Source organism: Leptonotus elevatus, chromosome 14, assembly GCF_054856555.1.
Source record: "Leptonotus elevatus isolate MCC_2025b chromosome 14, RoL_Lele_1.0, whole genome shotgun sequence".
NCBI classification, from domain to species: domain Eukaryota; kingdom Metazoa; phylum Chordata; class Actinopteri; order Syngnathiformes; family Syngnathidae; genus Leptonotus; species Leptonotus elevatus.
The window spans coordinates 20,623,439-20,641,141 of NC_141252.1; the positions used below are offsets into that span (position 1 = coordinate 20,623,439).

General features: G+C 38.3%; 1 protein-coding gene across 2 annotated transcripts in view; it reads right to left on the reverse strand.

Annotated features, from left to right (window-relative positions):
• Positions 1 to 14,573: 14,573 nt before the first annotated feature.
• The window catches only part of gabra2a (gamma-aminobutyric acid type A receptor subunit alpha2a), a 48,692-nt gene continuing 45,562 nt past the window's right edge, over positions 14,574 to 17,703 (reverse strand). For both annotated transcript variants that reach the window (XM_086094999.1, XM_086095000.1), the window contains 2 exons: positions 17,319 to 17,521; positions 14,574 to 16,770 (listed from right to left, as the gene is read on the reverse strand). In XM_086094999.1, coding sequence (XP_085951125.1) covers positions 16,471 to 16,770; positions 17,319 to 17,521 — 503 coding nt within the window. In that variant the 3' untranslated portion in view covers positions 14,574 to 16,470. The remainder of the gene's footprint in view (positions 16,771 to 17,318; positions 17,522 to 17,703) is intronic.

A 17,703-nucleotide genomic window follows, 5' to 3' on the forward strand; every position in this document is an offset into this window, starting at 1 on the left:
CGCTCCAGAACCGAACACTGGGTCAGCTGACGTGGCTCCAGGTCGGAGGTGATAAGATTGATGATCATCAGTTGATGAGATAGCCGAGCCTGGCACGTATCCAGAAGCCTTGTAGACCAGATGTGGAATTTCCTCTCCAACCTTCTTTCTGTGCAGAGAACTGCACAAGATTTCCTCACCAATCCCCTGGGGCCGTTCTCCTGAGTGCAGAAACTTTTCATTTTTAGTTTCTCATAAACTCTCATAAATTTTATTTGGAGGAAAAACCCTGATAGTTTTTGTTAGTTGGGATTAGTAAATGTTATTTGGTTAAGATCCGTAGGTCCTGTGCTGTTGGAACAGGAAAAGATCTATTTTTGTGACATTAAAATAGAGCCCAGCCTTTGATTGAGTTGAATGACATTCGCTCATTCATTAATATAAGACAGAGCTTGTAAATATTTATTTTTCAAATAGGTTTTGTTCAATAATAGGTAATAATTTTACCAAGACTAAATTTATTCTAAATTTGTATAACTTTGCCTTTCCTATCATATATTCTCTTCCCAGAATCCCATGATCGGCCGAATCCTGATGATCCTGGAAAAAGCTCACATATATTCATATTATCTATACTCTTTTGCAAACACTGGGCTCCAAACATTACATTTTTCAAATGTGATTCTGAGATAAAAGATATAATATAATTACCTTCATTCGGCGAATATGCATTATTGTCCTCTTTCTTCAGACTTACTTCGCGATCGATTTCCTCTGGTAGATTTCTTCATATTCAAACTGTGAATTATCCCATTCAAACTCATCCTGTCAATTGGAGTGTAGGCCGATACCCCACAACCTTTTTAATTTTGTTTTTAAGTTTGATTTTAATTTTCTAACTCGTCTACATTGGTTAATTTCTTAAACATAAACTCCCTCATTTGACAAAGATCCACTGATTTTTTCAAACACGTCAAGATAAAGGGAGGATAAAATAGAGACCTCACAACTCAAAAGACGTCGTAAATAACAAAACCCTCTAAATCAGGCTATGAGGTAAACAAAAGAGCTACAAAACACCACAATAAAAATGAGCATAAGCAGATACAATTTAAGACACTAATATATGATGACTTTGGGGCCATAAAAAATAGAGGTAACCATATTACTCTAATTCTCCTAGAGTCCCGAAAATTATTTAAACTGCCAATCAACCTCACCTCTTTTACAGATTAATGGGGCTGAGGATAAAATCACACAAAATTCACAAATATCTACCATTACCTTGATTTAATCAAACTAAAAATTATCTTCAAACTGCTAATCTTTCACATATTAGCGGGGCTCATAAAAAACACAGCACACAAAATATTTCTGGGATTCATAAATCACAGTGCTGTAAAAAAAATCTAATTTAGCCATCAAACTCTTAGTTAGTCTTTTACTCTTTACTACTCATTTTATTCTATTATTTACTTTATACTATAGCTGCAGCTGGACAAAGTCCAAAAAAGTTCCTCACGGGGAAAATAAAAGTATATCGTATCATATCATATTAATAAAATTCCCATTGTACCAATTCAGAAACTGATTCTCCCAAAAATATAGGCAAAAATTTAGTAGGCTATAGATTGAAAATTTTTTTCTCAATCCCTCATTTCAAATTTACATGTCGTTTTCAATTTTCTGAAATATCTTGCTATAGATCACAGTTCCCCACTCAACACATTAAAAATGCCCTGCATACACCGTGCAGCACATCCCATTCCGACCACCAACTTTCTTAGTCCAGTCCCCCAGCAGAAGGCAGGACGGCAGCTGTTGTCAATGTTCAATCCTGGCCAGCAGGGCGGCTGCTGTGGCAGCAATGTTCAGAGCAGGCATTTAGATTTCCTCTGGATGCAAAACAGCCATAGGGGAGAAGTCACTGGAATGAGGCGTATACACAGTCACTGGGCATTGAGGAATTTGAGCAGTACGACTGTCTGTAGGCACAGGAGGAGAAAGACTTGTGCTGCGGCGCGAAGCTCTTTGACTCTTTGTCACGTACATCCAAACGTTGGAAATTGCTGTCTGCAATGGCGGACTCGATGACACATAGTCTTTCTGAGAGCTCACCTGACCAAAAAATGCACACTCGTTGATGCAATGCATTAAAAATGCCAGATTGAGGATGTGGGATTATAGCAAGATAGTTCACTTCCTGTTTTCTTAAAAATGTTTCGTAAAAAAACACAGCCTCTTTATTTTTTTTATTTTTTTTCAATACCCCTCCAAATAGCTACTAGCCATACTTGCAAATACAACGTATAAGCAGCTGGGGCGCATCCCGTTCGCAGTTTGTAATCAGTGAAGGCCATCAAACCCTCATCTGCCTTGGAACTCAAACATCAGTTTCTAAAATGACACACTCAGAGAAAAAACAAATATTAAAAATCATTATCATTATGTCAATTTCAAAAACATTTATAACTTCTTATTCAACTATCTTACATCTAGCCACAGCTGTAAAGATGCAGGCATAATTATATCAACTCAACATAGCTCAAACAAAATGCCATTATTTTATCATTACTCTTTATTCATTTGTCCCGAAAAGGGAAAGTTAACAAATTAACCGTCTTCATCAATCATTAAAGTGTAAAGACTATTAGCTCAGTCACTAAAAAAAATAAATAAAAAAAAATAAAACACTAATTTAATAGTCTTCTACAAAAACTCAACAATATCTTCCAAATACTATTACTTATTTTATATTGTTTATCATTCCTCTCTTACCATTTTGACAAAGAAAAAGTCCCATTACGAGAACACATTATGCTCTAACGCACAGCCCCCACCTTTTTTTCTAACCTAGAAACGGGGGGAGGAATCTTAACATTATAAATCGCAAAACCTATTTTATCCCATTCCCATTAATAAAACAAACGGCACTATCACAACAGTCTCATCTCACACAAAACAACACCAAACTTAGTTAAAATATTGAAGAAAAACAAACAAAATCACATTTTTCACTCACAATCACAAAAATAGCCCCCACCTTTTTAGAAGCTAGGTCACACACTCAAATGCATACGCACACACTCTTTAGTCATTATAAAATAATAAACGGTGTTATTCTATCAATTCGTTGTCTACAAATCTTATAGCATTTAAACCGCAGTTTCGTACGGTGATTTCAGTAAACGGGTTAACTTCGAACAAACCACCCGTAAACTGCTCCACAAATGCTGGAGTCATTTTAGCATCAAATTCAGCCACTACATCATTACCAACAAAGAAAATACAAAAGTCTGACATACCATTTTGTCCAGCGAAAGCGTTTTATACAATCGATCCATAGTTCGTTTTTCCATTGTTCATCGACGCTTTTATTTTTCCGCTGAACCGGAAGCGCATTCAGGACAAACCATTCTGTATCCGGGTCGAAATCGCCTCCATTTTGTTTATAGGCTATTTTTACTTTCGGTTTCAATACAGTGACGTCTCACTTTTAGTATTAATAATTCAATATGTTAACACATATGGCCACACACAGACACACATAAGAATCACGTGACCTCTCGTTTATACACAGCGGTTACCCAATCCCGCTGAGCTAAACTGATCTCCATATATTGCAAAATTTTTGCAAGGCGCTTATTTTTTAAAGAAATTGTCACGCGCTAACGAACTCAACCGTGGAACAAAAGGAATTCAAACGGGAATCCTGACCTCAAAACTACATATTGTAGAAGCGCCAAAATTTAAACTAAATCACGTAATCTCTCGATTGCAAATAGTGATACAAAATCCAATTATCGCTGTAATCAACCTGGACCCCTCAATACTGTTCAATTTCAAACAGGCGCTTTTTCAAAAAACATATTACGTGTAAATGGACGTTCTCAATAAGAGTCATGAGCAAATATCGATATTAGTCCCCAATCGGCCAAACTGCTAAAAAAGCAGAGCGCATACCATAATCTTCAATATATATTATGGTCTAAGGATTCTTCATAGCGTGACGAAAAACAAAACAAATCAAAAAATTAACCGCTCTTTCTTCCTGTACAAAAAAGCTTCATCTCTTTGAGTCTGCATTTACGTCACTTTTAAACGCACCACTCCACGACGTGTTTAGTTCAATATCGTCGGAATTATCAACTCTCTAACGACATCAAACTATAACTTGTTCACACAGATCTCATTTAAAATTTAGACAATTTGGAAGACGAAAAACCAGTTGCAGCGGACCCAAACAGACAGAACCTCCCTACGTGGATAACAGTCTCCACTTACCGTACTTTATTTATTTAGGCCTAGAAGTTCCGCCCGTCCTTGAACGCCGCATCTAGCTCCACGTCAAAATACCACCATCCGTTCGAATACAGCGGAGGAGACCATTCGTTATAATTCAGCGTCGGCGGTCACCATTTGTTAGAGTAGACAATATTAAGTATTGTACTCTTTGCGTGTTCAATTAACTGAATGGTGAGATCCTGGTGAAGAAGTCCCTTTGCAAAGGTAAATAATTATCAGAAGCTTCTGAGGACAAAAGGCTGATGACACTGAAGCCGTGTTCTATCAGGTTGTCTGTCTCTCCAACGTGGGGCATCAATACGTATTCAGAAAAGTGGGAGACTAGAAGTCTCCTCCCATCAGCCCACAACACACTGTTTACAACTCAGTATAAACAAGAGAATCCCCCTTCTCCTCCCATCAGCAAGTTCCCATAGCTATAAATCAGATTAGAGAGAAACAATCACACATCCGCCTGTCTCTTCCGAAAGAGACAGATACCAGACACATATACTCCCTTATTTTCTCAGGAGTGTGAGACACATAAGAATGCTATTCATTGAGCCATACTGAGTTAACTAAATCCAAAACGGCTAAAATATAAATTGAAACTGAAAAACAATGTTAATAACTTAACAGTCCAAAGCGGAGAAACTGTTCGTTTTAAATGTCAGACATTAAGCCTACAGTGTTGCCACAGTTACCTTGAAAAAGTAACTCAGTTAACTTAGTTCACATCTTTTACTATATGCTGGCCATGGCACATGCCTTTCAACCACAACGTTTGCAGGAGTACGTTTCATGGTCTGTGTTTCTCTTTTCATTTCATTTCATTTATTATTATTTTTTTTAAATGGTACAGAACATATTAATGAACATTTAAAAATGTAAATATGTATGGGTTTATAGCCGTTTAACTAATTTGCATCCCTTGTCCTATCAGCAGGAAGGTGTCCAAAGTGAGGAGAGGAGAGAGTAAAGACTAATTAAAAAAAAAAAAGTGTATGTACATAAAAAAATACATACAAACTATTGCCATCACCACAAAATGCTTAATTGTATTGCATTTCTATAACAAAACAGAGATAATCACACACTATAGAGTATTACATTACAGACAGCTGGAAAACTGTTTCAGTCCATGTTATGTTGACAAATCTGATTTGCAAGTAGCCACGCTCTAAGATGCTTGGAAAATAATGCTACATTTGGCAATTCCTGTATTGTGCTCGGTACGCAGTTCCATGTTTGTGATGAACGATAAGAGAAGGTAGCTTGACCAAAAGCAGTTTGCCTGAGTGGTACTTTACAGCCACCCTGAGAACCAGCTCTGGTTGATCTATTAGAGTTCCTCTTATGTGGCTCATACTTTTTCATCTTGGTTTTAATTACAGCAACCTTTGAACTGTCAGCACTACTGATCTGTAAATATTACTGAATAGCCGATAGGCCAAAACTTTTGAAGCCGCTAGACCGCAATATTGCTCCATCCAAGAAACGTTTCTCGGCATTCGATCCTATACATTTACAGTATTCAAATTGGAGAACATTTGAGTACTTAGTAGAAACAGCATGATTTACGACATGATTACATGACATAAACAAGAGAACTTCAGACATTTTACAACTTGCCTTAAATACAGTACATGTATAGATTATATGTTTAAAGGAGGAAACTTGTATATTTTTTAATTAAAGATTTATACTTGTAATTCAACAAAAGAAGACTCTGCCAAATCTAATATTGTCTAATATTGGGGTCTAAGGAACTAAGCGATAAAAGAAAAAGGGGGTGTTCAAAGCAGCACATACCGTCCACTTATTTAAAAAATAGTGACCACCCCGCCAACCACCCATGCCCCCCGGCCCTATACTAAGAGCCTACGAGATGTATATGTCTAATCTGTGCGTATACGACACGTACAGTGTATTCAATAGTAAGATGGCCCTGTGGCGTCAACGGCTTGCACGGGCGTGTATGGGCTAACGCCTATCCAGTAATATATACAGATCAGTGAGTGGCACTCACATTGTCAAATGTCTTCGCATGTTGCTGGGCTAACTCATTAGCATGGCACATTCTCTCTTCCTCCTCCAGAGTAAACTTAGATTCTCTCAGTAGCCTCTCCCTCACCCGCTTATCACTTATCCCATAGGCAGTTTGGTAGCGGATCATGGAGTCTTTCAAGTCAACAAAATCCCAGGACTGCGCTTTTAGTCTCAAGTCCGTCAAAAGGCAATCAAAAGACTCTTGCGGCTGTTGCATCCGTGAACGGAACACATAACTTTCTTACACACTGTGTTTCTGTGGTGTGCAATGAGCATGGAATTTTTTAGATGACTTTATAATAGTTAGCTATTCCTGTTATCCGCATCCTCAAAGTTGAATGTGTTGAAGACTTCAATCACTTAGAGACCAGGCACCGTTGAAGTTGCCACCATTGCACCATGATTTTCCAGGCGTTTAGAGTCCAGTCCAATGGCCGCCATGTACATCTCAAACTGCTGCTTAAAAGATCTCTTCTCTTCTCTTCTCTTCTCTTCTCATTTTTCTGGTACCTGCTCCTTTGCGGTATTAAACAGTTCCAAAATGTGTGACATAATTATTTTGGAGGTCAATGATTGGTTAGAGATGTCATCATCAATGTGCAGCTGCGCAAACCACCACCCCAGGAAAACAGCTGCCATTAACGATGAAAAGAGGACAACAATGGCTTCCAAACAGATTAATGCTTGGACTTTTGAGGAGGTGCAAACTTTTTTAACATTATTGAATGCAGTCTTCTTGTTGCTGCAATATTCATTTGATGTCTTCAGGCTGAAATAAACAGGCACAAACCATTGTTTGCGCTCTCCATTGTTTTTGCCTGTGTGCAGTGCACGCTCGCTGCGGTCGCTTAAGCATGACATCACTGGCAAGGTGAGGAGGGGCTCCCGGGTGGTGGCCGTGGCAGTGGAGACGCACTGCTTTTTGGTGTAGAGCCAAGAAGAGCAGAGAAGAGTAGGGTAGATACCGTCGGTGGAAACGACGCTTAATTCTCCATCTTGGCCAACACAGTCATGCAAGTTAGTCTTTCCTGGTACTATATCTTGTTCATCTTGGAAATTATGACAAAAAGGTTTTGTAACAGCCAGCTTGTGCTCGTACTTTTATTCTTTTGTCATCTTACACCTCACATTACTTGTGTTGCTGTCCTTATACTTGTGCAACTAGGTCTCTCTGCTGGTCAACAATTGACATAACCGTAACAATATTAACACATAGGATAAAAAATAAGAAGACATTTTAATGTGCAAAAGAACTAGGGCCGGACCGATTAATCAGCCGCCAATTATTGCACTGTTCTTAGTTTCGCAAAACAGTACATGCTGAATGGCGTCTGAATGGCAACCACTTGTGACTTCATTCAATCCTCAAGTCTTCTCTATAAACTTCCAGTCCACACTGCTAGGCCTGTTTTATTGCAGTGGTTTGAACAGAGCATTCCAACAAGTAAGTTTGTCCAACATTTTGAAATTAACAGTGGCTCAACATGTCTAACATTTTAGTAGAACTGTCTCTTTTGTGCTTTTGTGCATCTAGCTTTTTGTTCACGTCGTATTGCTAATAAGCTTGTGCTAGATTGCTAACGTAGCTTCACAGCAGTCCCTGTTGTAACTAGGGATGCATGGTTAGCCGCTACTAATTTGGTATCGGGGTACTGCGTCATTTAAAATTATACTATACATCGTTTTGGATGGTACCGGTACTTGCAGCGCCGCCGCTCGCCAAGTGACCTTACCGAAACTCAAAACTAGTCAGAGGAGTTAGCATATAGCAAACAAGCAGCGTATCGTACCGGTGTGGGTCGCTTCCCAGTGTGTGCGTGCGCGCGTGTGTGTGTAAGTGGGTGGGGGGTTGGGGGGAAACAAAACAAGTAGCTGCGTGGTTTGACCCACGTGTGCGCAACAAGAGAAGGAGCCCATGAAGCAGGAATTAGTATATTGCAAATAAAAGAGTATTTGACTCACACGTGCGGTGGTAGACAATAAGAAGACCATGAAACGAATGATGGCTGAAGAAAATGCGCAAGGCAAAGCATAACGCAGACGCACCAGTCTGTAGACAATGTTATAAAACCTGCCAGGCAAAAGGCGGAAACACCTCCAACATCACCAAACAGTTAAAAGACAAGCACACTGACCTGCATAAGGAACTCAAAGATCGACAGTTAGGCCTTCCGTACTTTCTGGCTGAAACACCTGCTATGTTTCCCCTTTACGCACTGTAGTTATGAATGACGTAATTTACAACTGGCTGCATGGGAAGCGTAACGGCAATGCTTAAATAAGTGGCTACTACGAGTTGTCCTATCATAAAATCTCACAGGACACACCACCCAAAAAAACTACGAAACTTTGTTTGGTCATTAGGACAAAATAATCCCCGGGTGTTAAAGGGTCCTAGGACAGATTATACCCCTCTAGGATAGATTAACCACCCCAATATTCAGCAATTTATTTCTATCTATCTATCTATCTATCTATCTATCTATCTATCTATCTATCTATCTATCTATCTATCTATCTATCTATCTATCTATCTAGTTACACCGAGTCTGTTAGCAATAACAACCTCTAGCAGAAATAATGTAACTGCACAGCTATTTGAGAGTTAGAGAACGACTGTTCATCCAGCTGCATTTAAAGAGGAGCTATATGAACACATAGGGTAGGGTTTGTTTGTTGTTTTTTTGGTGGTCGTGGGGTTACTGTCTCTCTTCAACATTGTCGGGAAAAGTTGCACATCAAGTATTGATTGGAACCAGGACTAATGGTCAGTTTCTCTGGTAATCATTAATTTTTTTAATACTGAATGTCGTTTACGAGCTTTGATTGTAGTTTGCTGACCTCAAAAGGAAAACCCCCTTCACGCCAACCCAGAATTAAAATGAAGTGATGCGATAATCGATAGTGTGGTTTAACTTTAGTACAGTGTAACAGGACAGTATAATACAGTAGAACACTTGAAATAGTGTGCAAAAGTGCTTGCACATGATGACATTAACATGATGATGATGATTAAACACTGTAGAAGCCACAGAGTGATTGTTTTTTACATACTCGATTCAGCTCAGTCAGCCTAGTACCGCAGTGAAGTCGTGAATATAATCATCTGCCTATCATCAGTTAAAAAATGCAAATAACCACGCACATCATGTGTCTCTTCTTAAATTCATACTTTTGACTGTTTTGTTTTCTTTTTTTTCAGACGACACAAAGTGGACAAAGCTAGGTGTTGGACTACTACACTACTTGACATTTTTTTTGCTACTCAAAAATATTACAGGGGCTGTGTATAAATAAGTGTTTTTGAGGGAGTGCAGCAGAAATGGACTTAAATGTTGCATATTTTGCACTTGAAAGTTCTTTGTTCTTGAAAGTTGTAGAGTAGAAAAATTAAAACTTGTGTGTACAATGTTACCTTCATCTCCCAATTCCCTGTTTAAAAGTTGTTTATTTAGTTCTACCTGCACAATAACCTACCTCTAATTTAAGGCAGCAACAAGTACAAGACCAGAAGTATTTCTGAACTCATTTATAGATTGATTTATTTTTATTTTAGTTCATTTCCCAGAGGTTTAATGCTTCTTCTTTTTTTTCATGTTATTGTACAGGGAGTCCTCGTGTTACGTCGTATGCAACCTACGTCGTTTCGATTTTACGGCGCCCATGTCTCGTCCGTACCACCTTCTTTTTCGTTAATTTCCTACAGTTTTCACGCCATTTTAAAGTTATTTATAGTTTATATGTGTTGTTGTTACCTCTAGCAATGGACGTCCATCGAGCAGGTCAGCTCGCCATGAGGTGCGTCACATTTCCGTGTTTAAGGTTGAATTAGCTCCGTTCTGCCATCCGACAGCAATGAATGTCCGTGCAGAAACACATAATATTGGTTCCGGCTCTTCTGGGTCACGGAAATATGTTTTTTAAAATTACTATACAAAATATTTTTATGTAGACATTGACTTTAACTGTGAAATCCGACTTAAGTCGAAAAATCGGGTTACATCGCCAACATGTAACTCGGACATAACTCGAGGACTCCCTTCACTTGAAAAATATTCTGTTTTAGATGAAATACTAAAGATTAAAGTATTGTAAAACAATCAAATGTTATCTTTAGTTTATGTATTTGTTGTAAGTTCACCCCAAAAAGTTATTGTAGTAATTCTGTTTTTTTTTTTAAAGAATTAATCGGCTGATTAATCGTTAATCTTTTTTTTCTGCCAAATACCAGCATCGGCCTAAAAAAATCCCTATTGGTCGGGCCCTAAAAAAAAACAGCACGTGCACATGTGTGTATACACACACACGATCGGGAATGGAACCGTACACCCAATGGTCAGGGGGGTGCTGTATTAAAAATATTTATAGGATGATCCGTTCAATCAATGAATTTATTTCTACAAATTTTGAACGAGATGATCTCAGTCGTCTGCCCGCGGCGGCCTATCTGTTTGCCTGCGCCTCCCTCAAATGCACAAACATCGCAAGATGTGTGCGTAAAAATTTACTTCCTTTTGGGCGATCAGGAATTAGACTACTTTTTGTCACCAAATTGGCGATGTGCTGGTCGGCGCGGCAGGTGTAATTTTTATGACCAGGGAAAAAGGTGCAGCTTCACAAACGCGCTGGACTCACTTGCCCCAGCACAAAAATTGAGATGCGCACGCTAAGGCCGAGGTCAGTCTGCTTTCTGTTTGCCAGATGCGCTGGAGGTGCGGCAGCTGTTCGCCGGAAAGCCCAGAAAGGCGCACTCGTCTCCTAACAGTTTTGTGTTGCGTCAACACAAAAATTGAGATACGCCCGTTACGTGGAGCACAAGTGCGGCAATCTACGAAAAACCTATATGTCAGTTTTCAGGAATAAATGCTTTTTTTGTTTTTGTTTGTTTGTGTTTACAGCTGCGGACAAACCAGCGTCCGGCTTAGGGTTGCACAGGACGCCGGACTCAACACTGAAAAGTAGGACTGTCCGGCCTAAATCCGGACATCTGGCCACCCTAGGTGGAGCAAGAGTCTAGTAGGGGGTTGAGTTGTACTTAAACTATTAATACTGTAACGGTAAAACTTTTAAACATTTAAAATGTACATTGTTTGTAAATATAACTAATAAATTCAGGGACCTCCTACATTAGTCGCAGCTCAGCTTCACATAGCCTGGGACTTTGCACTGGAAGACTGAATGTACCATGCTTCGACTCCGAATGTTTCTTAAAATTTGATGGTTTTTTTCATGATATATAACACTTGTCTACACTATGGAGTGCACAGTCAGTCTTAATGTTTTTATAAACTCAATAAAAAGACTATTTCCATCTTGAAAATACGGCGAGCAAACGTCACTACTTCCTTTGTGAGATGTTAACGTGCTGAAAACGACTTGCCGTATAAGTGATGTCACTCCCATGTAAATTTGTTTCCCTTTATTACTTTTATGTTCTATAATGTAGGCCCTACAGTTTTTTGTTGTTTGTCTGTTGGTTTCTTAAAAGGTGTGTGTTACCTCCTATCTTTTATTCTGGACAAACAGATGACACCTGGTCTGTTTGATGCTGATAGTGGCTAAGGTGCTGACAGGAAGGTAAGTGTGGTGATGTGCTGTCACTCACAATCCAGCAGAATGTCACTCTCAGGATTTTTTCTGGATTTTTGCTCCGTGTGCAAGGGGTTTTCTCCAGACAACTTGGTTACAGACTTACTATGTGCTGAAAGAAATACGGGGTTTTGTGGCTTGGAAGACGTGGGGTGACGTGACTTGAAAAAGGGGGCTGACGTTTGTGAAGAGCCGGACACCACGCGGCGGTCCCGGATAGATGGCCAAACGGGTGCCCAAGTAAAGGTCATGTTGACCTGATAGTGTGGGGATGGGTTTCTCAAAAGAAAAATGGGTCAAGAACTGAGGACTAGAAAAAACTGGGAAATCAAAATCTGAATCAAAATCATCGGAGTCAGAGAGGAGATTAACCAAAACCGGGGCATCTTCGATATCAGAAAAGTCAGAATCGGTATCTAAAAACAGATAAGGAGGTGACTCATGTGACACACAAGGAGGACTATAGGACACGAGTGAGGGGAGCATAGATGAATGAGAGACAGAGGAAAAAACAGAACCTACACGAGGAGGGAGGTGGTGGTTAGCAGGCTGAGAGTTAGCTGGGCGCCGCCATGTGCTTCCTGCTGGGTCCTTTCTTGGTCGATTCATTCTGTCAGGGGAAAGTGGTGGTTGCGGACCCAAATGCAGGGAATCAGGGCAAGGAGGCAGATGTGATGTAAAAAATTAAAGAAAAAGGAATTTAATTATACAAAACAAAAGCGAACTCCAAATGGCAAGTGAAACAAAACGTGGGGAGGACAAAAAGGCAAAAAACTGGCAGCATGACGGGAGGAAAAATGACAATGAATTAACCCAGACAGAGGGGAGACAGGAGGCTAAATACACACACACTAACGACACAACAAGACACACCTAGGGCAAGACACAAGTGGCTGAGGGAACTGATTGGTTGACACGAGAAAGGGCAGGATTACACGTAACAAGACCAAGAGAGACACACACAATGAAAAACAGAACCCAAACATGACAGTAATACAGCAATTACATCGACGTCAATGTATTACAGTAAATAATAAAGTTGATCAGTTTGAACATTAAATATCATGTTTTTGTATTATATTCAATTAAATGTAGTTTGAACATGATTTGCAAATCATTGTGTTCTGTTTTTACTCATGTTTAACAGAATGTCCAGGCTTGGGGAGTAACGGAATACATGTACCGGCGTTAAGTAATCAGAATACAAAATTTTTTAACTGTATTCCGTTACAGTACAGGAAAAAAAGAAGAAGCATTTAATCAGATTTTGGTACATTTATTAAAAATGGGGATTTGAGGAATTACAATTTCTACGATGAAAGAGACTGCAAGAGCCAGCGAGTGAGAGAGAGACAGACAGAGCGAGAGAGCGCGCGTGTGAGAGAGAGACCGTTGTTACTGGAGCTGTACATGTCGGGAAGGTGGTGAACAGCTAGTCGTGTCCTCCACACGCGGGCAGTTTAAAAAATCTTCACGGACGAGAGGAGGAAATGGCGACCAGTATGCACTGTTTGGAATTTACTCGGCTTGCTGAGGGATCGAAAGTTTGAGCTGAGAGTCCAGCGGCATGCCACGCGCTGTAGCTTCTTGCTAGCCCGCTAGCCTACAACCATAATGTGAGTTACACCTTCCAAACAAATCTTCCTCCCACCAATTCACTATTTAAACATCATACACAATATATACACGGCTAAACTTGTGACTGGCATAAAGGTTAATTTTGCTGTTGATGTCATGCATTGTCATTCTCATTATTAGTGCGTGCATGTGGGTGAAATGAGCTGCCATGGGGAATGTTGTTTTCAAAAGTATAACTTGTTACTTTTCTCATTACAGCAACAACAGCTTTGTTCGCAAGCAGTGACAGTTCGAAAACAGCATATGGCCTTCAATCAATCAACCTATCTATAGCCTACATGCTTTTTAATGAATGTCAATTACACAATGATTTTTGCTATTAGTAGGCTGCCTAGGTCCCTATTAACCACAAATAGCAGGGGCACATTGTATAGAATATATATTGTGGTGATATTTATTTTTATTTTGTCTTCATGAGCATACTCTGGATTGGAGTAATCCCAAAGTAATACAAAGTAATCAAGTTACATTACTTTAATATTATGGAACTTGGATTACGTTGCTAACTACATTTTTTAGCAGGTAACTTGTAACTGTAACGGAATCCATTTTAAAAGTTACCCTCCCAACCCTGGAATGTCCCAACTTTGTTGGAATTGGGTTTGTATATACTGTAGTATATATTTTAGGATGTTGCAACTCCCTAAAAACAAGCATATTGAATGTAAACAGAGTAGGTTTGTTGATACAGCCTGCCAAATAAACAGATTCAAGCATCACAAAAATGTGTCAAAGTCAAACAGTAAAACAATTTTCTGATTGATTACTGAATAAACACACCACTAATTTGGATCTATTATCAAATCACACTATCACAAATTCTATAATGTAGTGGGTTAATGAGTACATCATCTTACTTAATATTCTCACATATTGTAACAGTGTAAATTTACTTAGGTGATTTTTGTTGTAATAAAACAAATATTTTCTTTCTTTTTGTTTATTATCGGTTAACAGATGGATGGATGATGAATAAAAGGAACTTTGGTGGAGGACAGTAGGGGTACTTTGGTGTCATCAAGCAGAACAGAAACTTTTGTCAGTTATACATTTATTTTTATTTTATATGATTCACTTTTTCAAGAAAACAGAATAAAATGGACTCAAAGAAAAATGCTACACAACCTGGAATCGTTATTGATAAATTATTCTGTATATATTAATGCTATGCTGCATAGCAAAACTACAAAACACATTGTATTAAGACACATGTTGACACAGTTGACATACACAGGGAAGTCTCATTAACGCATCCGGTCACTGACATTTTGTGATATGTACAAGTACAGTAAGCGTTGTTTAGGGCAGTGTAGAAAAAAGTGAATGAAGTGTAATGAACACATTCTAAGAAGCCCTGTATCTAAAAATCAACAAAATACTCTACACTGGTATTCAATTTAAAAATATGAATATTCCCCATTGAAATTTATTTTATTACCATTAAATGCTTCCAGCTCCCCCCAAAACACAACATTTTTGGTCAAATTTTTAACAAATAAAACCCTCACTAATGCAAAATAACAATAAAAGAGAATGTAAAGAAATAAACTGTAATAAAGTGATCACTAGAAAACATGACTTTTTTCTTTAAACAAGTTGTTCAAGATCGTCACTTCACAACAAACAAAACTTTTCAAAACAATTAATTTTCATGTATACTGTGTGTTCAGAGAATCCAATACAAAAATAAAACATTTCTCCCCTTATACCTTATGCACTTTCTTCTCTTTCTGAAAAACAAACAATTTGGCGAAAATATAATAATAAAGTAAACAAAGTGTCTGTTTTAGTCTTTGGTAATTAATTTAATACACAAGCCTTTGGGGATGATTTTAAATGTGATTTTAAGTATATTTATTTCAATATTAACCAGAATAAAGATGTTTGAAAGTGTGTCACACAGAAGTGATGTCATCTAGCAGCAGCCAATAGAAAAGCACCTTCAGACGACATTGCTCCTAGCAGACAAATTTGCCAACTCAGCCGAAATGCAACGGTAGGTGTTACTTTTTCCATTTCATCAAGGTGTTTATTAAATATTGCGCACAAGTAATGCAGATTTTTTAACAAAAACTACTGAAACTAACTAAAACTAAACAAAAACTAAGCATTTTTAAATAACTAAAACTAATAAAAAACTAACAGAACCACCCTGAAAACTACTAACTAAATTTTAAAAACAAATCTCCAAAACTATAATAACCTTGGCCAGTACGTACCCCAACTCGCAAATGCCCAGAAGTGGCCTGGGCTTATTATTATTATTATTATTTAGATGTTTTCTGCTTTGTACATCATATTGTGTATTTTGTTGTGTATGTATTTATTTGTTTTAATCAACTATCTGCAGGTCAGCATTACAAAAGAAAATCTGTTCCTAATTGCCTTAGCAGGATAAATAAAGGTTGAATAAAAATAATAAGAAAAAGTATGACAGGGTTTAATGGGATCCTTGCTATCTTCTTAATATAACATTATAGAATAGATATATACAAATTAAACAGAATAGCTAGTCTTATTTTATTATAGTTTGTCAGCACCAACTCATGATCTGTTTAAGGTAGTATAATGTCACTGAATAGAAATGTAGGATGAGTGCTCATCTATGAAGAAATACTGCTAAATATATGAACATACAGCATTACGTGTGTTCACACAAATTGCCAGAGGCCATAAGTAAAATTCACTCACACAAATCACAATCAAAACACTCAATCAGTGCTTCATTTCTTTTGCAATCAAACTTAATAGTGCAGTATACAGTACCTTGGGAAAACCATGAATTATACAGTCGTTATGATCACCCATACATGCAGTGCATGTTATAAATATAAGAAGCACGTAAACAGCTTTTGGCTGGTAGAAATAATACAGTTGGTACAGTCTAAGTCTACCTTTCCTGATTAGCTGGCTGGAAAAAGTCCCTGGTGCTCATTTAGAATGATCCAGATCTTTAATAACCGGTTCTCTGTTGAGGTAGGTGGCCCAGTAAACAAGGTTAAAGCTACCAAATAGCACAGGGAACATGATGCGGGAGATGCGGTCAATCTTGCTGACACTGTTGAACGTTTTCTTATGTTCAGGTTTCTTCTCAGCGGAGACCTTGTTGGGATCACTAATGGAACACTTATAAATTGTGGGTAACGGTGAGTCTTTAGTTATATTAGGAGCATAGTTAGCCACAGCCACAGCATAGGCATTGTTCTTCTTCATCACAGAGGATTCTTTTTTCTACAGGGAAAATGCCATTGGGTTAGACAATCGTAGTAAATTGCATTAGTGCTGTTGAAAAGTAATCTTCATAAACAAATAATCACAATATCTGGTAAACATGGTGGAAATGTGTGTGATACAATGTTGACCACAGAAAACAGGCATGGTTCTCACTAAAGCTGCAAATAGTAATTTGCCAAATTTAAACAATGTGTTTATTTATTTTTCTTCATGTGTGTGGTCATTGTCAATGCTGTATTTTGAGGCTCTATTCAGTTGCACAGGATTTTGATGGTTAATACAAGTCACAAGTTTGGGCATGTTGGAGGCGGGTCAGACCGGGTGCGTCTACTACACAAGTCTTTGGAGCTTGTATATCTGTTTGCATGTACCTCTAAGTCACCAAAAGCACACAAGACTAGCGGTCTACCTTGCACCACGAGTTAGATGTGGTCTGAGAAGTCGCAAGTTTAGACCGACTCTCAGCCACCTTTTGTGTGAATGCCAAATAACACACATAAATTAGGATACCAGCATTGAGCCCTTAATGTGTGTGACAGTTGTACCTTGTCATTTACGATACTCTTTCCATCCCAGGCCCAACCTCGCTTGGTGAAGTAGTTGACAGTGGCAAATTCAATGAGTGCACAGAAGACAAATGCGTAGCACACAGCAATGAACCAGTCCATTGCTGTCGCATAGGCCACTTTAGGAAGTGAATTACGGGCACTAATACTTAGGGTGGTCATTGTAAGTACTGTAGTTACACCTAGAATGCAGACAGGAAAACAACAAAATTTCCATTAAGAATCAATATACCAATTTCATAAATTAAGCTCACAAGTTTATAGACATGATCAATATTAGCTTTATAGAGACATCGAAATTGTATTGCGAGAGGATGTGTAAATGTTAATAATTTCAATGATTCCCTGCATATTTCACATTATA